The sequence below is a fragment of the Ammospiza caudacuta genome, chromosome 9, assembly GCF_027887145.1.
Source record: "Ammospiza caudacuta isolate bAmmCau1 chromosome 9, bAmmCau1.pri, whole genome shotgun sequence".
In the NCBI taxonomy this organism is placed as follows: domain Eukaryota; kingdom Metazoa; phylum Chordata; class Aves; order Passeriformes; family Passerellidae; genus Ammospiza; species Ammospiza caudacuta.
This window is the reverse complement of record NC_080601.1, coordinates 33,663,773-33,687,831: the sequence shown is the minus strand read 5'-3', so window position 1 is coordinate 33,687,831 and position 24,059 is coordinate 33,663,773. Positions and strand designations below refer to the sequence as shown.

Genomic DNA, 24,059 nt, shown 5'->3' with positions numbered 1-24,059 from the left:
TTTTCTTGCCTGCTCACCTCACTCCTAACATAGGCACCATATTAGAAATTAAATAATTAACTAGAAAGAGTTAATTATTTTCATCTCTGTTCTATCCCCAGCCTTTTTCCCAAGACTTCCAACAGCGTTATCTTTAGTGCAAACCCTATCAGGGATTTCTGTTTGTTGTGGCACACGTCAGAGAACATTGCACAGTCCTTGAACAGATGTCAAATGTAAAGAACCAGGGATGAAGAACTCCAGATTACATTTTTAATTCTGAAACATGAAGTGTGTCCTCCCAGATCAATGCCCTTTGGAATTGTTTTCTGAAATATGTGTGGCAAATGTGCTTTTTCTCTTACAGTCTGAAATTTAATGTAAGATCCTCCACTTCTGCTTGCCCTGCAATTTGCTGGTGCAGGGACATATGGAAGCTAGAGGCTGGCTGGACCTGTTCCTTCCTCTCATGCAGGTTTCCAGCTTCTGGAGTGGAAATTCCAGCAGGAACAACTGAACTAGCCTCTTTATTCTTTTTAAGTTGCATATTTATAGATCCTGGAAAGGTGTTTGAGTGAGAATTGGTGTGTTCCCCTGCTTTGTAACCAGCCTCTTGCCCATCTTAAAATAACTCCTGCTCTGGATTAGAGGGGCTGGCATTCAGTTACACTGGTCTCTAGTGTTACAGACCATCCACGGTCCCTTCGTGGGTCACAGGCACAGGGGCTGATCCCCTGCACAATCCCATGGATGTGTGCTTTGGGCAGAGCTCAGGAACCCAAATTATCCAGTCTTAAAGGCCAGTGGATCTCAGAGTAACCCATTTATCTCTAAGCAAAAGATTTATCTCAAGAAAGAATAAACACACTTGTATTTGGCTCTCCTGTACCACTGCACATAAATAGGTGAAAGTGCCAATAAAACCACGGCTTGCTAAATACTAAAATGATTGTGTTCATATTTCATTAATGGCAGTACTATATCTACCCAGAGAAGTTTGGCTTTGGAGCTTTAATATTTACAGTCAGGCTGCAGGAAATGGTATTTTGTATGGTTAACTTCTGGCTTCAATCTGTGCTCCACAGCGAGTGCTGAGCTCAGATTAGTTTTTCCTGAAGGCCTCCTTTACCCAAGTGGCCCAGAAAAGCTGGATTTGTTTCTGTCAGAAAAACCATTTTACTGCTGGATTTTGTAACAAACCCAAAATTTTATGATACTCAACCTTTACAGCACTATGATTTGTTCCTAGGACATCTGCATTTTACTTCTTGGACAGAAAAGGACCAAGAGCAGAGAAATTATTGCCCATTACTCGGCCTTTAGTCTAGGCCAATGTCCCCCCATGTTTGTGCATGTTTTATTTGAGTTCATGATATGGTGCCTTCTATTTGATTACCTGAGTATTTAAAAAGATCAAGACATGCACATTATTTAAGGAGGGAAGCTGAAAACGTAGCAAATTAAAACCTTCTCATAAGCATACCTTGACTGAGATTTGTCCTCTTCAGCAGCTGTGTGCCAGCCAGCAGAAGCTATTTTTTTATTATAATTATTTATAAATTATTTTATTATTATTTTAATTATCCTCTGAGGACACTGGATCAGGGCTTTCCTTTACTTACCTTGACCCAGGTGCAGGGGCAGAATCTGCCTCGACAAACTGCTGTGCTGCTTTCCTGCCTCCTGGGTGGAGTGTGGTTTGTCCACCTTTCCTTCCCCACCTTGCCTGCAAACACAGCTGAGCCAACATCAAGCTGAAAGTAAAACAGACCCCAGATAAAGGGTTTGTCCCTCCCTCTGGAGAGGAATTAGACACCAATTCCTGTCTCACCCTGCTGCTGGGGGCAATGGAGCTGCTGCCCCTTCCTCGGGGCATGGCGTGGTTTGGCAGCCTGTAAATAAATAGTCAAAGTGCTATATTTACAGGAAACACAATGCCTTGCTGCTGTGAGGTTTAAATATAGAGAACAGGCCACTACTGGCATTTAAAATAGCACTAGCTGGACAAGATAGTGCAATCAGAAAATAGCCTAAGCTTTTACTGTGGTTCCATGTACAGGCTTTTCAAATCCTTCCTGCTACTTTCAAATGAGCTGAATCAGTGCCTTTTACTGACAGGGGATCATTTGCTTTTGAATAAATTGCATTTCTTAATGTTTGTTCAATTTTTTGAAATGGCTACTGCAAATGCACTGTGTATTTCAAAACCTTGCATTGAACAGCACAGCTGTTGTTTGTTGTGCACAGCTGTATTTGAGAATTAATGTAACATAATTCTTATGGCTTTAAACTCCTAAGTGCTTTCTACCCGAGTTCCAAAGCCAAGTTTGCAGCTGCCACCGAGGGCCAAAGCACAGAGCAGGCACCACCATCCAGCAAAGGCAGAGGAGGAGGAATCCCCTTCCTGTCCCCTTGGTACCGAGTCAAGGCAGCAAGCAGGCTCTGCACAGAGTAGGTCAGGAGCTCACAGGGAATGGGTGGGAATCTTGAGCTGCTTCCTCCTTGGCCACTCCCTCCTCCCAGCCCTCCTGCAGGATTCGTAGCTATGCTGATGTGTCCAGACAAATAAACTGGACTGGGCACAGTTGAGGCTTGAGCAAGAGAGGAAACAAAGAGAGCTATGACTCAGAGCACCAGTCTCTGCTAGGCAGCTCCGGGGCAGCCAAATGTGCTTTCCCTTATTAGGCCACAGCATGAAACCTCACTGTTTTTGTTTTGAGTTGTACCTAACTCTGCAGTAGTAGCACCGACTTTAAGAATCAAGTTCTAAAGCAGCACTTGGCAGAGGGCAGCTCCACCTCCAGCTCTGCTTCTTAAAAGAAGCCCATCAATTGAGATTCAGTTTGACTCCACCTACTCTGACCAACACTGAATAATGTAACATGAATCAGGCCCCATTAGCAGCAGATGACATGGATTAGAAATCTAGCACCTGTTTAGCTGTCTGTAAATACTGTAAATAACCCTAATTTCCACTGTGCCACCTCAGTTAATGAGCTGGTTTTGATCTGGATCATTTTAGTGGTCTACTAAGAGAAACCATTAAAAGATAGGGCCTTATACCTCCCACAGACTCTGCTTAGAGAGCTCAGTTCTGAAAATCCACAGCTGATTTTCCTCAATTTAAGTATTTTTGTTACATGATGTCAGATTTGTGTCCTCAGCTGAAATGTAACCCTGCATGAGCAATGAGCCACCGAAGTGAGTTCATGCAGGAATTATGCAGGCAGCTGAACTTTCACACCTCTTCTTCTAGAATGCCTCAATGCTGCTCCCAAAGCTGGAGCAGCCAAAAGGTTACAAGACATTGTGTATTCTCACACAGTGCTGTTGATGATGAAAATGAAACAAGAAGCAACATCAACCTTCCACCTACAACTAAGCAGAGAGTTCACAGCCCAAATGCTACACATACTGCAGTATAATTCACATGCTGCATTGTTACTTTAAAATAAAGAGTGACAGTTCTCAATGACCACTCTCAACCTGCCTCTTAAAAAGAAGAGATTTTCAGATGGGCTTAAACCTTATTTCAAATGCACTCTCATGATTCTAAGTGTAGGTCAGTAAGCGATCAATTGCCTTGAGCAGATTTGTTTTGGCACTCATAAATTTGGGGCTCTATGCTGCAACATGCTACCAGCTGAAAGAAAATTTGCATTTGTAAAGTTAACAAGTCAAGTGTAACTTCTGGATTTCAGTTAGGACCCCTTCCTCCCCTGCACTGACTCTGCTGCTTTCATTTCACATGGCTGTAGCGGAAAAATGGTTTCTCTCTTGCTCAAGTACAAATTGTTAATCTCTCTGAACAAAGCATAGCTTAAAACTGTTCACAAAGTGAGAGGAATCCTACTGACTCTATGAATACAAAATGTATTTCTAAATACAAAAAAAATTTGTACTTCTGCATACAAAATTTCATAACTATTAATAACACAATAGTGACTTTGCAGAAGAAGTTAAGATCTGGAAATTTCTGTAAGACAACCACAGATCTCAATGTTATAGACATTTCGGTTAAATGGTGACTTCCAGGGTGAGGGGGCAGAAATGCTCAGCCAAATTCCTTTCTCAATCCATAGATGTGACACAGCAACAACATCAGAAGGGAGGACATGGATAGACAAATGTTTTTGCCTTGATGAGAAAACAGCTGTCAGACTTCAACTATAGTGCTGCAATAAAAAGTCTGTTTTCAGAATAGTGTATTTAAAACCAATTACTGCCTTTACAGTTCTAGCTTATAAAATCACAAGACTAAATTAGGCTTCCATATTATTTTATTTCCCTCTTAAAATATAGCATTGAAGTCCTGCACACATATAAATATCCCTACAGTTTCTTGCACACTTTCTATCCATCATTACTTAAAGTGCCCAACTGTGAACATTAAAAGTAAAAACATTACTGTTAAGAGTGGCTATACTTGTAGGAGGACTGGTATTCTGACAATGCAGGCCACTGATTTTACAAAAATCACCTGCAAAAGAATACACCTGAAACAACACGCACCAATATTAACCCTGAAGTAATTTTTCTTTTCCATTCAGCTTATCTAAAAGCAATTAATGTACAGGGTTTATTTTTGAAACATGTCTTTTACATAGTGTAAGAATAAAGGATAAATGCATCATTTTCTTTCTAGCTCCCTCCTTTTCCCACAAAGTGTTTACTGTGTCCCAAGCTGCTATGTTGATTAAAACCAGTTGAAAAGAGCTCCGGAAATGCATGCAACTTAAAATTCACTTAAACACACTTTAAGTTATAAAGTCTGAGAGATTTTGATTTCAGCACGTGGCTATGGTTCAGTTGGGTTATTGGATGTGTTTGTTGTGGTGGCAAGATTGGTAAACACTTCTTCCTTGGTTTCAGGCTGGTGTCTTTCCATTTTGGTTTCCTCTTGAGCATTTTTATTACTGGTATCTCCCTTGCTCTTGACTTCCACAGGTTCAATCTCCATGATTTCCTGTGGTGGTTTAGGCTCTGGAAAATTTGGCTGAAGTCCATCAACTTGAACAGGTTCTGGGACATCTTCTGCTTTCTGTTCAAGTTTTTCCAAAATGGTCTGGACCTTCCTTACACCATCTCTCCTGGCCTGGCGCACATCCGCGCGACCCTCAGGGTCCACTGAGTCTAGGGCTAGCAACTCTTTGGTCAAATACTCTTCAATCATCAAGTACTTTTTGTCAGTTTTCTTGCCTTCAAAGGAGTTGACTGCCTGCTCAAGCATTTGTACTTTCTCCAGAATTGCTTCCACTTTCAAAACACCAGGATGCTTCTGAGGTTCTCCTGTTTCCACTGTCTTCGGTGGCGCCGCTTCTTCGGGAGGAGGCCTTTCCTGGGGGGGAGCAGCCTTGGCAGGGGAAGGAGCCTTTTTATCAGCTTTCTCTGCCATGGCTGGAGGCTTCTGGGGCTGTGCTTTAGGATCTGGCTCTTGGTGGGTGACCTGGATTGGGATATATGTGGAGGGTGCCTCTGTTTCGGGCGGCGGGGCTGCCTTGTTGTCAGGCTTGACTTCAGGAGGAGGGGCTGGTCTTGGTGGCTCCTGAGCTGGGACTTGTTGCTGAGAAACCTGGTGAGCAAGGCAAGTTTTGTGTTGAGACACAAAGCTCCTTATTTCCCTCTAAAGAACAAGTAATCTACCATCTAATTGTCTGTACCCTAGCAGTGCAATTTCACACACATGAGATATTTAATCTTCCCTGAGTGTTGCTGAATTTTACTGTTTTAAATTGAAAAAATAGCACTGTGCTGAACAGTTATTATAGTCACCAATCAACTCTCTCAAACATTAAATTTAACCCACCAAATCCTGCCCATGCTCAATAAAATCAGCCACAGATGCAGGTTTAAAAGACAGGACCTTTGAGCAAAGCCCTCACCTAGCTTAAGTCAGTGAGATTTCTTGCTGAAGAAAGATTTCATCCTGTTTCACTAATGAAGGGCTCATCTTTCTTGAAAAGCCAACTACTTTGCTGAGTTTTAATCACACTTTGGGATATTCTCATCCTATTCCTGTTTTCAGGACATTCCTTTTCTGGTTAGTGCTTATTTTTAATCTTTAACCTATTTACATGCAGAGGTTACTGTGTCAATCTTATTACACTGTAGTGATTAGAGACTATCCTTGGGATTACTCTACTTTTAAATCATCAAATCAGAAATCTCTTGAAATTGAGATTAGTTTTGAAGTCTTAGCAGAAAGCTGAAATTTAGGAGATCTGCATTTTCCTCCCTCTGACACCCCCTTTAGTTACTCAGGCACATAAACAGTGATTTTGAAAGATACTAAATCCAGCTCTCATGGATTTAAATAGTAAAATAGCTGTACTTTATTCCAACCAAGTATGTAAATGGCCTACACTAGAAATCTGTTACTGCTTTACCTGTAAACATAAAATTTGATTAGGGAGAGCAAACTCTCACCCACAAAGATAAATAAATTAGCACTGATCTAGAATATGCCATTAAATCTTGAGTCTTCCTAGTTTTGTCCTATCCTGGGTTTTCAAACTATTAATCTAAGTTTGCTTCTGTCATTTTTAATGTGAAAAATCTCCAGAGAGGAAATCAAGGGTTGTTTCTGTACATACCCCCTCTTCCACATACTCACAGCTGTCTAATTCCCAGTAGCCTTTTAATTGTAGTTTTACTAAGAATTCCAACATGGAAAAAATGTTCCATGAGCAGCAGGTTCTATGACCAAGAACACGCTTCAAGCCAGAAGAATAAAAAGCTCTGGATTTTGCTTATCCCCTTTCTTCACAGCAAAAACTACTTTGTGCATCTGATGCTATCCCCTAAATGGTTCTGAGACATCAGTCAAGTGTATTTACATAGATGTCACAAATCCCACACACCTGGTTTTCGTCTCATAAACATAATGCAACATCAGTGACCTCAGTGTAATTACACCAAATTATACTCTGACAAGAGCAGATTAAATCATATTTCAGTGATCTACCACAGTCCTGACAGGTGGAAAGGCAACTTGCAGCTTATCTCAGGATCTCCCAGTCTGTTTAAATCTTAGCAGGGGAGACTGCTTTAGGTGCTTTCATGTATGTGTTAGTACAAACTCATTTTACAGCTCCAGCCACACTCAGGCCCCTGGCAGGTGAATCACTTCCCCATTCCACATACCTGGGGTCTGTCTACCACTGTCTGCACTCGGATGGGAGCTGGGGGCTGCACCTGGGTGCCCACCCTGGCCGGGGAGCTCTCCCGACTGGAGGAGCCTCTCGGAGCCACCCGGAACGGAGACTGTGCCCGCGCCGCCTTGGGCTCCCGCTCCTCGGGCTGGATCTTGTGGAACACCGGCTGGTGGGCCTGGAACTCGCTCTGCTGGGCAGGGTAGTGGGTCTTCTGAGCCTGGTGGTAGGCCTGGGCTGGCTGCCGGGGCATGTTCTCATGGATCACGGGGATCGGGATGTAACCGCGAGGGAGCGCGTGGCTCCCCGCGTTGGGTCTGCCAGAGGGCTGGGGGGAAGCTGCTGCAGGGTCAGATGCTCCAGGAGGTTGAGGCTGCCATGAAAAAAAAAATCCATGATTAAATGTTAACCACTGTGTGTGCACAATACTTCTCATTTCTAAAGAGAAAAGGGGGCAATCATCATAGAAACTGAATTCGTGTTTCTAGCATGCAAGGACTCCATTTCCCTGGTTTTTTGGCCAAGAGCCTCACTAGACAAACCACATAAGTTGTGAGAGCATCATTATAACAAGCAGGAACCTGAGCTACAGCATTCCCAGCCCTGAAATGAGCAGGGAGTGGATGCTCAGTCAGAATGTTTGCTGCTTTTGCATGGCTGTTCCTGTCTAAACCTGTTAAATTTGAGGTAAACTAAAGCTAAGCAAACAAATTATGAGCTGGAGACAAACCCAAATCCCTAAGAGCACACAGCACTGACTTCTGATCCTCGCCACACAAACAGATTTTGTGTGTTTTGTTGGGTTTATTTTAAGAGCATGTCATTAATTTGGTGATGCAGATATGGCTAATTGCCCTTTGCCCCCTTCTCCTGTGAAAGGCCAGACTGAGCTGTGAGAGGAGAGAACAGGCATTGCAGGAGAGAAGGGGAACAAGACCCCTCTTCTGCTTCTGATCAACTGCTCAGCTGCCCATGGAACAGCAGGAACCTTGGATAAATAAATGATGGTTTGCACTACAGCACCATCAGTGGCACTGCTGATGTGCAGTGTAGGGTCCCCAGCACAGGCTCTGGTCACTTGGTACCCACACTGCACTGCCTGAGTGTGTAACAGCAAGTTCTGAGGCCCTCCCTCCCTGGTTATCTCCTTTAAGTGGCACAAAAGACACATTCCTAAAGGCACTCTGCAGAGAGGGCAAAGCTGTACACAGCTGGGAGAAGGAAAAGCTGAGCTTGTTGTCTTAGACAGCCATGGTTAGTCAAAACAGCTGAGAAACCTGCCAGCAGGATTTTAATTACATTCTTCAAACTCCAAATGGGTTTCAGAGAAGATGTCACCACTGCTGAATTACAGACCTGATATGTTTTCAGCTTGGTAAAGGCTGAATTTCCTGCTCATCTTACTTTGAATAAAAATGAGGCTTATATTTCCATATATTACAAGAATACCAATTTGCTAACTCTCGACAGAGAGGAGGCCAAAAATCCCACCTTCTGAAACACAAAACAAGCAGGGTGACATTTTTTTCAAAGAAGTCCATAGTCTGAAATTTTTTTCACATGCCACTGTTGGACAAAAATACTTTACAACTCACTTCTAAATGTGTGTATATGTAAATCCATTTTATACAACTGAAATTTGCAATTAGGAAGCAAAGCTCTTCTGAAGTGGCCTGGGTTGTTAGCTGACTGGACACTTGTCTCTCCCACTTTGACTCATGGTGCAGAACACAAGAGGCTTGTCTGCATTCTCCACTTGTAGGAGAACCTGCACAAACCCTAAAAAACCCTCCCCTGCCACAGGGCCTGCTCAGCTCTGCATTTATCTCTGCAGAATCATTCCAGAACAGAAGTGGGTGACGCCAGAAAAAAACCCATCCATATTCATGCTGCCATGACTGTGCACTTTGAGTACTCTGCAAGCACTGGGAAAAAAACACAATCCTGTGGCAAGCTGGGCTTCCTAAGCTCCTCATGTGTGACATTCAGGCCACAAATGCTGCAAAGACCACTGCGAGCAGAGCCCAGCAGCGCTGACGCTCACCTCGGCTCCGTGCGTGGCCGCAGCTGCCGGTGTCTGTCCACATTGTTTGTCGGCCGCCGGCGACTCGGGGCCACCATAGCCCGCCCTGAGGGGTGCCTGGGCCTGCCCTGCTGCTGGCACAGCCTCTGTCTTGTACCTCTGCAGGCCTGGCTGCGGGGAGGAGAAGCAGGGGTGCTGCTGCCGGCCGTCGAGGCCCTCGTGGATGACGGGGATGGGGATGTAGCCCGCGCGCAGCTTGGGGTAGCCCACGTGTCCTTCTCGGGCCGCCGGCTGCTTGGGGCTCTCTCGAGATGGGCCATTGGCTGAGGACTGGCCTTCCTGCAAGGGAAAACAGCACAGATAGTTGTTGGTAGCTCAATAAACGTGGTGAGAGAAAGCTGCCCTAAAAGCAGCATCAGATGCGTGTGAGGGGCTCAGAGCCTGTCAGGCCTGCACAGGGCAGCCAACACTGCAGGCAAGGGGACAAAGATGAAAAATCTGCTTATGTGTGAGGCTTTCACCCCCACTTCTCATAAGCATTCCCTTGTTCTTTGAAATACCTGCCACCTGGCATTTCAAATCCACCTGGATTTCTTTATCATGCACTTAGCCACCAGCCCAGCCTCCTCATCCAATTCAAACAAGTACCAATGGGACCAAAGACATCTCCCCTCAGCACCTCTCAATGCTACATCTGAAAAGACACTTGCAAAGAAGAATAATCCCAACAGAAGCACAGATTTTGTTGGTATCATTCTTCCCACTGGCTATTGGAAGAAATACTGACAAGGCACACTGAAAATGTGTTCACTTCCAGCTAAGGAGGATCTGGTCCAGTAAATATTGAGGGAGAAGGAAGGGGAAGACAGGATAGCTTAACAAAGAGGAAAACACTGAAAAGCAAGATTTTAAAATCCCTGTGTTGTCTGAGCATACTCACTGGACAATGTCAAAGCTCTGGCAAGGGTGGAAGTGGTTTGTGCTAAGAGCCCTCACAAGTCCTCTAGTAAGTTCTTCCTGCATCGGTCATTCTATTTTGAGACCCTGTGAGGGCCAAGTTCCAGATGTATCTCTAAGTCAGATCATGTAACAAGCACCTCTGTCATTCAGAGGGTAATGTCATTATTCAGTAAGAGGAGAATTTAATAAGGGGACATATGGTGCAAGTGTTGGAAACCCTATTTTTAAAGGGGTGTTTAAGCTGCAAAAATATTTCATGTTGCTCCTGTACACATTGACATACTAATTCATCAGGAATTCACTGTTTTACCAACCAGACTATCAGTGTTCTTACTATATGATAGTATCACCTTAAAAAGTGATTTCTGAGAATTCTCTTCTTCTTCTGCAATAAAACCACAAAGAATTGAGGCTGTAAACTAATGAAGACAAAAAACACTGAAAGGAGCAAGTTCAAAGCCTGAAAGTCTGAGCCCCACTGTTCCATTTCCTTTTACTCATTAAAAAAAAAATCCTCCACAAAGGAAGAATTCTAGAAGAGGCACAGAGGAGAGCCAGGCCTAGAAAGTTCGCAGAGAGAAGCAATGTGAAGTTGGCTTTCCCAGCTGCACAACGAGGATGATCTCATGCCAACGTCTGCACCAGGATCCACGGATGAGTCATTTTAAATTCACCCTACCAGGAAACCACATTCCTGTGCTCCACACAGGCTCTCAGGGGCTCTCAGAACCCCCCACACCAACACTCACTCGCTCTTTCACCTTCCACCAGCACAGCCCTGGCCCCACAGCTCTGCCGGGATCCGCAGGGATGTGCCCTTACGTCAGCAAACAGCATTTGTTGGAAAATAAAAAATAAACCTGATGTGTGCTCAGCTGACAACAATGCGAGGCAGTGCTGGAGCCAAGCGTGTGTCAGAGGCTGGGCTGGAGGGGAGGCCATGGATTCCGCGTGGATCCCAGCGGGAAGCAGCACCTCACCTTGGCGCGGCGCTGACTGAGGGCGTTCTGCGAGCGCCAGCTGCCCCAGCGTCCCTGCTCGTAACCCGAGCAGCCACCCCACCTACCACGGCTCCCACCGCTATAAAAAGGAGATTCCCTCAATTCCAGAGGCTCTAAGGGAAGGGCTTGGGAGCTGGGTGGGCCTGCAGCACCCACAGGGGATGTGGCACGAGAAGGTTTTGTCAGCCAAAGCTGCTCTGCCCCACCTGGGGTACAGAACTGCCCAAAGGGAGCAGCTGCTTTGGGGTCTGCATTGTCTTTGATTTAGGACAAGACCTCCAGTTTTCTGGAGTGCCCCACGATGATAAATCATTCCATAGGGACAGTATCCCACTCCCCTCCATGGACCCCTCCCAAAGAGCCCAGCCATGGCCTTCCCCTCCCTTGTTTTCATGCTCAGACCCGTGGGGCTGCCCTTGTTTTGAACCTTCTCAGCAATCTGAGAAATCTGCCTCTGCAACTTAAGCCCTGCTAGGAAACACAAAAGAGGCAGCCCAAAACCAAAGCAAGAATCAGGTTGGACTGCTTCTTCAAAGCATCCAGTTTATAAATTAAGTAAAGCTTCTGTCAATACTTAAGGTGTTTTTGTTTTGTTGTTCTCTATTTTTTTAAATAGACCATACTCCCACAATTTCTCACATATCCTCACAGCTTCAGACAACCTGTGCTGCTCCTGTGGAAAGTTAGTATTTCAAGCTGGTCCTTTGTTGTAGGCTTTTTTCCCCTGCAGTCAGGTCTAACCACAGAGGCCTCAGCTGTGCAGTCACACTGGAACAGCCCTTGGTAAAAGAGCAAGGGCAGCGTCCTTGTTTTCTCCACCATCAGTGGCCCCCGAGGCACAGATCAGGTTTAGGAAAGGTGCTCTCATCACAAAGCACTTCCTGCTCTACACTATCCCCTTCAACACTTAATTCTACAAACAGCTGCCTACATTAGCCAGTTTGTATCACCACATCTTTAACATTCTTTCTTCCCTGTTTCTTTTCCTCCCACTGCGGTACAATCACAAACAGGGACAATAATCCAGGTATTTTGAAATTCCCATCTCTGGGGAATGACTCCACTGAGCAGGCCCTGGGTTCTGGTCTGTATTTAGTGAGACTGACACAGCAGGGAGTGTGTGCACATCCCAATGTCCCTGTCTCCAAAATCCTGGCCAAAGCAGTTCTGTTCTGTGAAACACAGGAGAGCCTGTGTTTCCAGCCTGGGCAAACAGGTTCTAGAAGACTTCAGGAAAAGCTCAGGTGTGCCTGGGGACACTGTGCCAATGGGGAGGAATGGAATCAAGCTATGGAAAACACTCATCTTCACACTAAAGAAATTCACAGATTCTCTCCTAATGCTTTAATTCCACAGAACAGTCAGCACAACAAAAAGTAGCCATTTTTTGGTTTTATTTGCCTTCTATCACATACAGTTCTTGCTTGTTACATTAACAAATCTGTTACCTAGAAAAAGTCCAGAGCTCACATTTAATTCATATCTGCACAAAGAGAATGACCAACAAATGAATGACAAGTCTTAGTCCATCATCCTTCCTGGTTTAAGTACCAAAAAAACAGGAACCCAACTCAGGTTTCTGCATTGAAACTAATTGAAGCAAATTTCTCCCACCCTCATCTAAGGAAACAAGAAGTTCCTTAAAGCTGAGTAGCTACAAACAGCAGAGTATCAACTAATTTTCAGTAAGTACCAGGACTGACTCTCAGCAATCCCAGGTGTGATCACACACTTAATTTACCTTGAAGAGAGAGAATCCCCCAAAAGGAGGGAGCACAAAAATGCAAAAACTGCCTTGAACAGCTCAGAAATGTTGCAAACAGTTTTACATGACATTTCAGGTAGCCTGAAATACCCACAGGGACTCAAACCTGATCCAGCACTTCAGGAGGTGCTGAGGTAAGCCATCACATCCAGGCAAATGAGAGGTTTGGCCCAGGAGGGACAGTGGAGCTGTGCCTGGAGAGCTGCTCAGAGCAGGGACAGGGCTCTCAGCTCTCAGGACAAGCGTTTCTGTTGTGAGGCCATCACCAGGATAAATAAAGGTGCAGCCAGCACGAGTTGTGCAACTGGAAAAAACACTTCATACCCCCACATCCTACTGCTGGCTTCCCGTGGGAAGGGCACTGTCAGGACTGACACTAAAATCCTCCAAACTTGCTCCCATTTACAAGTGAGTTGAAGCCAAGAGGCACTGGAATAAAAAAAGTGACAGCAAGAGCAAAAGCACAGCCTTGCACCAGGGCTCCCAGCACAGCTGCACCATCTGAGTAATGGATAACTCCTAGTGTGCCCCAAGTCTGCTCAAGCGTTATTCCAGACCCAAACACAGAAACCTGCAAATTGAGCCACTGCTGATGCCAGCAAATTGCCACTGGAGTTTTCCAAGACAGCTCTACTGTTTGCAATAAATTTGTCAAAATATTCTCTATTCATGCTAAATGACTTGAATAGTTGTGTCAAATTCAGAATCTCCCTTTTGAGACTCCTTACATAATACATTTGTCATTCCTCCAATACTGAAATGGTCTACAGAATAAAGTCTAAAACCTCCTTTGCTGCCATTGCACTCCTGCATTTTTCTTCTGACGTTATTTGCAGTACAATCAATTCAGTCTCTAAAGCACAAGTTATTCACACATGTAGCACCTCTGCAGCTCCTGCAGAGCAGCAGTGCAAGTATTTAAATTGTACCTGTTTTGTAAATATTATCTAGCAAGGGGAAAACAAAGTTTACCAGCACTGCCAAGAGATTAAACAACTTCTCTGTTGTTTTATTATGCAAACAGATGGACTGTGACCCCAGTGTCGTTCTGAACTTGTAAGCTGCTGCTATCGAGTACTACACAAACAATTATCTGGTTGCTCAAATGAGAAAACACCAGTACTTGACAAAATCTTACTTGACAACATACCTTTTATAACTTGAAGCCCAAATCCTATCTATTTAGGAAGAAGGGAATAGCATAATTCTGCTCTTTCACAATCAAATACAGCAATAACCAAAATTAATGACAACAACCAAGTTTTGTTCACACTTGCTCAAACCTGTATTTTATCAGAAATTGCCATGAATAACAAAAAAGCCAGAGGAATCCAGTATTCAAATTAAGAATGAAGTAACTATTCTATTTATTAAAGGAAATACCATTTTTGTCATAGAAAGGTAAAATTTTAACCATTGGAATTAGATTCCACAGCCACTCAGACTTTACTTCTGGCCAGACCTCCTTTCCTTCTCTGGTGCATGAACTACAAAAGTAGTACACCACCTTTGCTACCAACAGAAATCAACATATCCCAAGTATTTCTGAGAAGTTCCTCGTGTCTGCTGTGTGTTTGAACATATCAATAGCACACCCTCAGCGTGAGCTGGGCTTTACTAACACTTCCCAGAGAACTACACAGGTTCCAAGGTACCCAGTGATTTACTCTCAGCGCTGACTCCAAACTTCTTACAGCCCTGCCTCAGCTGCTGCACACACTTGCATTCTCACCCTTTTACTCACAATTTGTGCTTAAATATATAGACTGAGCACATAGGCATTTGAGGAAGATATCATTAGCTAATGACTGAAGGAAACCATGAATAAGCTTAGCTGCATGAGCTGTCTCAGTAGGACTTGGTGTCAGTGGCATCATGTAACCCAATTACAGGCCAAGCTGCTTTTGATGTTCCACTTGCTGAATGCTGAGTTTTATTTCCCAACATACACATGTGTAGGCAAACAGGCCTTTTGTTCTCTCTTGTAATTATCAAGTTGTATTATACAAGAATGACATTAACATTCGCTCTAACCAATGCCATTAGAAATAAATAAACACCATTCAAAACTGAAGGAGAAAACTGAAGGAGAAAACTGATCCTCAGCTTTTCAGAACACAGAGCCTTACTGGCGCAAATACGTTGGCAATCTTGCAGATCAATCTTGTACTAAAACCTGTCCTGTTTTAATCACTAGGAGGATTCTTTCTTCAGCTAAAATGCCTTGGTGAGGACATGACAACACCTGCCCAGTGTGCCCATGTGGAAGCTGGCACTGAAAGCAGCCCATGGGCCAAACTGAACATGTCTGAGACAGAAACAATGACTGCTCCCAGGAGCAGAGTGCTCTCAGAGAGCTGGGATCACCACCCACCCTGCAGCTTTGGTGGATGGAGTTAGAGAAAAGCCCCTCAGAGTGCTAACAAACACCCTTGCCAAGGGGGATGAGAATGACACTCTATTCAGTTATTTCTGTTCACTGCCTCATTACCTAAGAAGCAGGTGGTCAAACTGTTGCTTTCCTATTAGTTATGACCCAGGAATCTGAAATACATCAGAAAGCAGAACACTCAAAAATTAGCAAAACAATGCCTCATTTAAAAAAAAAAAAACAAACAAAAACAAACAGGAGAATAAGCAGATAATGCTTGAAGAGTGGGCCATGAATTTCAGTTCATAGTCAGGCTTCAAATTTCCATCTAAATTTTCATTTTGTACACAGCAGCTTTCTGACTTCTCTTCCTTAAAGGGCAATTTTCCAACACTATAAAAGCACTTGCTACATTGCACTCCTTTTATTAATTACCATCAGCCATAAAAAACACACTTCTGTGCTACCTGGCCTACTGGGTAATGTCAGACCAGTCTCTTCCCCATCCCATGCCTGATTTTCCTGTCTGTAAAACCAAAAAGGAAAAACAGAAATAATCAGCCAACAGCTTCCGCAACATATTTAAGATACAGCATTTTTCCTTCTGCCTGTAATTAAGTAATGTGATCTGTGTGAACAAGCTTTTTCTTCTAATTTACATTTACCTTCACCTTGGCATGAAGAGAGACCACAGCTCACCTACAGAGTGATCCTGTCTGCACTCCCCAAAGTATAATGGATTGTTACCTGCCTTATCGTGGCTCAAGTGGGAACAATTCTATTTTTGCCATGTAGTCATGGAAAAGTTCTGCCTGTGCATACAAGTGTTAAAAATACAGTTCCTAGGTAAGAATGCTGCCACCTGGCACAAGTACTCTTCCTTTGTCCTTTAGATAAGGGGCACACAGTGCCAGGAGTTCCACAGAACCCTGCAACACCTTCTCTGCTTTTCCTCTTGCTTTATCTCCAGTATCGTTTCCTGGTGTTCCTGTCTCTTATTTCCAATTAGCCCCACCCCTTGTTTTCAGGTTAATTGATACGTCCCTAAGTTAACTCCCTGCTCACCATGCTCTGTCGGGGGGGCTTTAAATAACTACACCAAGCAGCAGCAGGGAATCTGGGCAAAGCCAAGACACAACCCTCCCCAAAGTCCCTTTCTGATAATTTCACCACTCCTACTATTGAGCCTTTTCTGTGCAGTACCTTTTTAATCCAGTGACTAATTTATTAGCCTGACAGAATGCACATCAGCATTTAGGAAAGTAAAAACACTGCAGGTGGAAGAGACCTTAAATGTTACTAAGCTGACCTCACATTCCCCTCCCCTGAGGAGAACCACTGTGAGAGGTACAGCTCCAGAGAGGCTGTTCTGACCTCTCCATGCAAGTTCTAATTTGGTCTACCAAGGATTTTTCAGTCAACTTGACCACGAGAAGTCAGTGCTCAAAAATAAGCCCGCTGCTAAAGAGATGTGAATTGAGTGACTTCAGACTTATTTGGGGAAACAGAGAGAAAAGAGATGCAACAGCCATGAAGGGAGAGGATGGAAACTGAGGTGCAGTCAGTTGTTCCCCAGTGAAGCATCAGCAGCAGGGTGAGATGGTTTCTCCTTCCTTTGTTTAGGCTGTGCAGTGATTGCTGCAGCCAGTTCTTATCATAGATCACTTTTATGGCTGCTCCCCGACTCGTGCCTGGCTGCTGCTGCAGCTTTTATCTCAAACCCAAGGCACCACTGAGCTATTGATCACTCCAATACCTGTTAGTGAAGCTCAGCACAGTCAATTCCTCTGGATTATTTTTAGCTGCATTATTTCCCAGGGGGTTTACTGCATGCAGAAACAACACAGAGAAGAGGTATTGATAAATACCTATACAAACCTTTGCTTTCTTCAAGTGAAATCTATTTTTATCAACACTTTGGGGAACACCAAGTGAACAATTTAATGCCATGAGACAATTCTTCAGGAAGTACACAGACCTGTGATACTCTAAGTTAGCACAGAAAATAACTACAACAAATAAGCATAGGAAATGAGTAATTCTATCAAAAAAAAAGGAAGAGTGGCATCACTAGTAAACACATTTTTTACTAGATTTTTATATATCTTCACAGTATTAATTTCACCTTACTTCTTAAATGTCTTACTCTTAACTAATCAGATCCTTGAAAAAACCATTAGTCTACCAGGAAGCTTCATTAATAAACATTTTTCTGTCATTTGCAAAGTCATTCCTTATTTCTCACTGAAACAACATGAGATTTTTCCTCTTTCTAATTAAGGGCTCCCCAATCCACCCCTATGCTGCAGTGATTTCTTACACATAACAGAAAACACGCAGAAGAACACCCATCCTTCATGTCAGTAAAAAATAAAAAAGGTCAGACTGAATGAGGAAATAACAGAGATCCTGAATTCACAAATGCACCTCAAATAGAGAGATAAATGCAAAAACAAGGTCTGGTTTTGTTGCTTTTAAATGCTTTTGTCATGGGTTAAAATTGCAGAAGAGCCACTTCAACTTTTACCCGATTATGTGTCTGGCACAGATTCCTGCAGCCAGCAAGGCTACACTGATGTTAAGCCCAGGGTAAGTGAGAAGAGCAAGATCAAGCACTTGGGAACAACAGGACTTTGTTACAACTCTGCCTCAGCGATACTCTTACCAGCTAGAAAAGCTCAGCCAGCCCTAGATCTGTGCTCCAGTCATTGCCCACTTAAATTGTAACACCTCATTTCATTGCCTTGTCACTTCAGAAAGGGAATAAACATTCACAGACAGAATATTGGTGGATACAGTGTAAGATCACCTCAAAGGAGGCAAAAAAATTGCTAACTTCACTGTCAGATTTTAGTGAAAACAATACAGTGATGGAGTCAGCACAAGTTTGCTCTTTGCATAATCATTCTTGAAAAAGTGCACGAAGTCTGACACATGCAGTCAGCTTCTCTGATTCTCAAATCACTTCTAACAGCCCCAAGTTCTCATCTGAGCTTGGCTGAGAATGAAGGAAATCAGGAAGCTCTCTCCATCAAATCTCATTTTTTTGCTTTCATCTCTCATGTCCTTCCTACCTGTTTAGGTATTAACAGAAGTCTGGCATCTTCAAAAATCCTTGCTGGATTTGAAATGCAATGTCAGTGGGTAGTTTGCCTTCCTTGGCATTGTCCAGCTAAGAGAATATTTAGAAAAAGATATATTTTCCTTGGGCCTGATTCTAAGATTCTTTTGCTAACTAGTACCTGTCCTTGTGAAATACACTGGTATTCAAAAAACTGATGATTTCAGCAGCTGTCCATGAATTCCAGCAAACACATTTAATTCGAGGCTGATAAATGGCGCTGTGAGAGCAGTTACACACAACTTCTACTGCCAAAGGAGGACCTTTTTAGCTAGGAACCCCCAGAAATCAACAGCTCAACTCTAGAGGCATTTCTCTGTCTCCCAGTGAACAAACCCAAAGCACGCGTTCCTGCTCACAGCCAGGAGTAACAGATTTTCCTGACTGGAAAACAGTGTATCCCACAAAAGCTGTTGAAAAGCAGATCCAGCTTTTTGTACCTGTGACTGCCTTTGCAATTGGCAGAAGAGGCACGGAGGCAATTCTCATCACCACAGATTTCACAAGAGATAAGGGTGAAAATTTGTTTTGTTTCAGGCACCCACTCAAGCAGAGGGCTTATCCATCAGACAGCTTCCAACTCTCTTCACACAATTATTGAAAGCAGCTTGAATCTGACTATTCTGTTAAATGGGTTAGGCTCAAGTGGTATTCCTGGAACAAAACCCTTTCAGTAAAGGGCACACTTTTCTTCTCAAGTACATTCTATGGTTATAAAAAACACATTATTTTTATTTTTACTACCGTAACAGCAAGTGTTAGCAGGTGCCTCCAAAAAGGAGAGAAAACACTTTTTGCTATGCTATTCTAATATTCTTATTATCAAATTACATTTTTCTAAGACCTCTGTGCATTATTACTAGAATTTATTTATAGACCAAACGAACCAGCACTTAGAGAGCTGCAAAGGGGGTTAATCTGACATAGAGAAGTACGTCCCTTCCTTTCCAAGGCCAACTGCTCTCACACCGAGCTTTCAGTCACGGTCTGCTCTCGGAAACCGGGCAATTACTATTTTAAGAAACGGTAAGTTCATAAAATAATTAACACTTCTCGAGCGCGTCGCACGGAACGGGAGAAAAAACTTTCAACAGAGCTCCGGTGCAGCCGCATCCCGCGGCCCCTTCCTTGCTGCTGCGCGACCCCAACCCTGCTGTCCCCCGGGGCCGGGACACCGGGGCTCCCGCAGCCCCGACCCTGCTGTCCCCCGGCTGGCCAAGGCTCCCGCGGCCCCGGCCCCGCCGTGTTCCGGCCCTGGCCCCGCAACAGCCGCCGCTCCCCGGCGCGGCCCCTCTCCGGCAGCCGCCAGCCCCGGGCTCCGATCCAGCCCCGCCGATCTCCGTGCCCGAGCCCCCGGCCGGGAGGGACGCCCCGGGAGCCCGGCGCGCCCGGGGTTACGCGATGCTCCGCGCCGAGACCCCGGGGAATCGCTTTCCCAGCAGGCAAATCCAACCCCGCTCAAGTTTCCAGCACTTTCTGCCCAGCACAGTCACCGCGCTGTTGGGTCAGAGGGCTGCGATCCCCCAAGGGCCGGGCTGGATTCCCCAAAAGCCGCAGGAGCTGACCCGAAAGGGTCACCCCGCAGGGCCCCGGCCGCTCTCCCCTCAGCGCCGCTCCTTCCATGGACATATTTGGACTGAGATGCGGCTTTTCCCCGAGCGTGCTTCGCGACAAAACCGGAGCGGCAGCTGCCGGCAGAGTTTGGGACCAGGGAAAAGCAAACGGGGAAAGGAAAAAGAAGTTGGACTCCGAGCCGGATCGCTCCTTTTTTAAAGGCATCCAGCGTTCACAGCTGAAAAATAAATCAGGCTCGCCTCTCCCCTGGCAGGCCGGGCGGACTTAACCAACTTTAAATAAACATTACAGGGCCGAGGTATCAAATGATTGAATGCACAAAAAAGGGACTGCAGTGCGTCAGAGACAAAAGGCAGCTCCTGCCCTCACGGCATCGCCACGCGTCCCGGGGGGAGCGCGGCCCCCGACACCCCTCGCCCTGCCGGGACACCCCGGCCCGGCCACCCCCGCCCTACCTGCGGCGCTGCCCGCAGGCGCGGGTCGCTCCAGGTCGTGGTGCGGCTGTTGTGATCCACGAAGAAGGGCCAGCCGGTCTGCGGGTCGATCTTGATCTCCCAGCCGGGGGGCAGCGGCTCGGCACTGCCCTCCATCTGCGGCGGCGGCGGGCTCTGCGCGGCGGCACTCATGGCGGGGCAGAGCCCGAGGGCCGCGCCGGCCGCTTTATCCGCCGCGGGCCGGGGGGCGGGGGCGCGGGGCTGGAACTGTCTGGAAACGGCGGCGGCGGGGGAGGGACCAGGGGCGGGACGCGGAGGAGGAGGAGGGCGGAGGAGTCGCTGGCTGGAAACTTCTGGCTGTGTCCAGCGCGGCTCGGCAGACCCCCGGGGTACCGGGGAGGGCTGGCGGGGAACGCCCCGGGAGCCGCCGCGGCACGGCCGGCTCTCAGCAGGGCTGCTCGGCACCGGCACCGCGGGGTGAGTGCACCGGCCCAGGCTGCCCTCCTGCCCCGTCCGGTCCCTGCCGCGCCCCGAACCCGTCCCGGGGCAGCCCGCAGCCCTCCGGCAGGGCGGCTCCGACCGACTGCCCCGCGCCCTGAGGGAAAGATCAAAGCTCCTCCCCAAAACGCCCTGCCCCGTGACTGATAATTCGAGGTTGTGGCAGATAAACAACAAAAATAATGCTTCTCAAGTGAGGGTGTGGGCAGGCGTTGTTCGTCGAATCCAACTGGATTGAACTTTCTCAGCGCTTTGCAAATGCGTGTCTCAATTCTGAGTTTCACTCAGAAATACACCTGAAGGCAAAGAGTGTGTGCGTGAGGTTTAAAGCAATGGCATTCTCATGGACTCGGTGGGTTTGGTTTGAGGTAACTGTGCTTCACAACCACACCACTTGCAGTCATCTGACAGTCACAGGAGCAGCCGCAGATGCCTGTCGATAGTTACTCTAAGTAGAGTGAATGCACGGTGTCCCTCAAACACAGAAGTTGCCTTCTAAAAGCTATTTGCTTAGAATTCCAAGTGTGAATCCCTCGGAGATAAATTCTTATTACTAAAGTATCTCTTATTTCAAAAAGACCCCTGCCTCTTCACAGCCCTGAGCACAGCCAGGATCTCCTCCTGCTCGAGGCAGGATCAAAGATCTCCTGATGCTGCTTCCCACTGACGGTCATTCATCTTTTGACAGGACGTTTTGTTTATCACACTGACAAACCAAATAATTGCTGACATTTGCTCCTTTACTCCTGCAGCTCTTCCATCCTTGCTGTCAGAACCACACTGTTCCATCGCAGACCCATTTTCTGTCCCCACTGTTGTGTGCCTTTGACTCCTAAGTATTATAAATGGATCATTTTCCCCCAGAGCATTTATTTCCAGATATCTGTATCGCCATTACCTTTTCTGACTCACCTATTTTCTAAGCTACAAATCCCAAAATTTTCTCATCTCACAGTCCTTGACTATGGTGCCTGTCCCTGGCCATGTGCCCCACCTCTGCTGCCTCTCATTATCTCTGGTATAAAACCTCTGCTCAGCCTCACCAATATCAGCAGTGGCCTCAAAAGGAGTAATATCAGTGATTTATTCTGCTCCCAATCTGCAGAGGAATTTCACTCTCAGTTTTGCAACAGAAAGGCACACTTAGACCATATGTTCCCTGTAGCATATGCCAGAGTCTCTTCCAAATCAACAAAAGCAGCTGATTCAGACACAGGGGACACAGATGTTAAAAAGGTCCTGCAGGAAAATTACTTTTGTAAGTTGAGGAATTGATACAGATGGGGTTTGTAGCTAAGGGAATGTAAACAAAGGCACAAGGAATGGGGGGGTCTTTTATTTTGCTGCACCTGGCAGCCAACCATATACTCAGCAGAGCTAATGAATAAGGTCACAAGCAGGTGAAAAATTAATGAAAGGAAATTTCAAAGGCATATCTAACTTAAGTTGGACATTTTTGTGGGGGCTTACCCTGCTAAGAAACAGAGGGGGCTGCATTTCACAGAAATTATCATGGGCTAGTGATTCAAGATTCATTTGAGCTGCTGCAGGGTCGACAAGCATCCAGCTGGAAAGAGAACAGTCTGAGCTGACAGGGAAAAGCCTTTTCGTGATTTAATTTGGTTGGCAAGACATCATGCTTTTTCTGTTAATGAAATTGTCTTTCCTGACAGGTAGGATTTAGCCTGGTTTCCTGTGCAGGTGAAAGCCCTGCCAGTGAAGCAGGTTACACAGGATATCTGTACAGGGACTCACTGTTTGCTCTCTGGTGCTGGGGTGTCACTGGGGTGTCACATAGCTCTGACCCTGAGGCGATGTGGCTTCTAGTTCATGTTGTCATTAGCCATCCTTCAGATCAGAATGATTTATGAAAATGTCCATGTAGGGAATACTGCCAAGCAAAACTCTTGGCTTCAGGAAAATCTATTATTAAGATAAGTGAGTCTCTATAGTGTCTGGCTAATCTCAGATGAGACTCCAGGCTCAAGGTCTATATGCTCTATTTCAGAAGGGGAAACACTCAAGAAGCACTTTCTACTTTTTGTGTTCTTCATGTAATTGCAAATACAGCACTCCTGACTTGTCCAGGTTCCTCTCTGCACAGTGCTTCACACACCCAGGAGTACCAAACTAAACATTTGCTCCAGGGTGTCCCACTACAATTGAAACCATGTAATTGTAGTTACCCAGAGCTGATTTACTCTACAGGGTCTTCCCTGTGTGTTTGACTTGAACATGGGCTGCAGAGAGCTCCCTCTCAGCTGCCCAGCAGCTCCAGCTCAGGCTGTACAGCACAGCACTGCTGCAGTAGAATTGTTATTCACAGTTCAATTATTATTGTTATTCAATATACAGTACTGTATTAATCAAGCAGGTATCTCTGGTGTGTCAGGAAACAACAGGTCTTGCAGTAAGATTTAAATCAGCTTTCTACCTCCTGAGTACTTTCCCAGGTCACCTGAGCAGGAAGGGCTCTGCTAACCAGGACTGGGAGCTCAGGTGTTTGTTGTGGATGAGTATTGCAGAGCTGTCAGTGCTGAACCTGGGTGAGTGTTGTGCCTGGCACGTGTTGAGCGCTGTGTGGTGAAGCAGGCTCCAGTCCAAATCCTCTGCTGGATGCATTTGAGTCATGTAAATACTCCTAATAAATGCAACAAACACTGACTTTCTCAATCCTCAGATTCAAAAGACATGATGAATTTGACCTGCTTGATCTCCATCACTTGTTGTTTCATCCAGAGTATCACTGAATAGCCCAGATGTTCACTGATTGTTCTTTGAATATCCTGCTCCAGGTGTATGAACCATTTCAGCTAAAAACAAAAAGGTGCCACCTATGAATTACTGTGACCAGAGCTGTACAGATGTTTGCCTTCATGGTTTGTTTACAATCATGGACCTGTTTGTTGGGCCACTGATACAACTGGGGCCTGCCTTTAAGAAAATTAAAGATGCAAAGTGATTGCTAATCTTGTACTAATCTGCCACTTCTGCTACAGACCACTTCAGACTTGATTTCCAGTGTTTGGTACACGATTTAGGGTAACTGGTGGTGAAGTGGAGAGCAGAGGTAGGTGGATGAAGCCATCCACAAATGTCTGATCTCACTCTGACTGCTGCATGCTGCAGACATTGCTTGGCTCTTAGAGCTTGATCATGCCATCTGCTTGTTGGAGTTACA

General features: G+C 45.4%; 1 protein-coding gene across 1 annotated transcript; it reads right to left on the bottom strand.

Annotated features, from left to right (window-relative positions):
* Window positions 1-4,241: 4,241 nt before the first annotated feature.
* Window positions 4,242-20,636, bottom strand: BAG3 (BAG cochaperone 3). Its single transcript, XM_058810446.1, has 4 exons — window positions 20,402-20,636; window positions 9,175-9,492; window positions 7,123-7,503; window positions 4,242-5,551 (listed from the first exon to the last, which is right to left on the bottom strand). Exons 1-4 carry the CDS (start codon window positions 20,570-20,572, stop codon window positions 4,778-4,780), a joined length of 1,644 nt encoding a protein of 547 aa, XP_058666429.1. The 5' UTR covers window positions 20,573-20,636; the 3' UTR covers window positions 4,242-4,777.
* Window positions 20,637-24,059: the final 3,423 nt, after the last annotated feature.

Bases quoted from the DNA above. Each gene is read 5' to 3' on its own strand.
- BAG3 (XM_058810446.1), bottom strand. From the start codon at position 20,572: ATGAGTGCCGCCGCGCAGAGCCCGCCGCCGCCGCAGATGGAGGGCAGT. The intron at 7,504-9,174 runs GTGAGCGTCAGC...TTTTCATGGCAG, and splicing joins CGGCCACGCACGGAGCCGAG to CCTCAACCTCCTGGAGCATC. The intron at 5,552-7,122 runs GTATGTGGAATG...CTTGCTCACCAG, and splicing joins CAGTGGTAGACAGACCCCAG to GTTTCTCAGCAACAAGTCCC.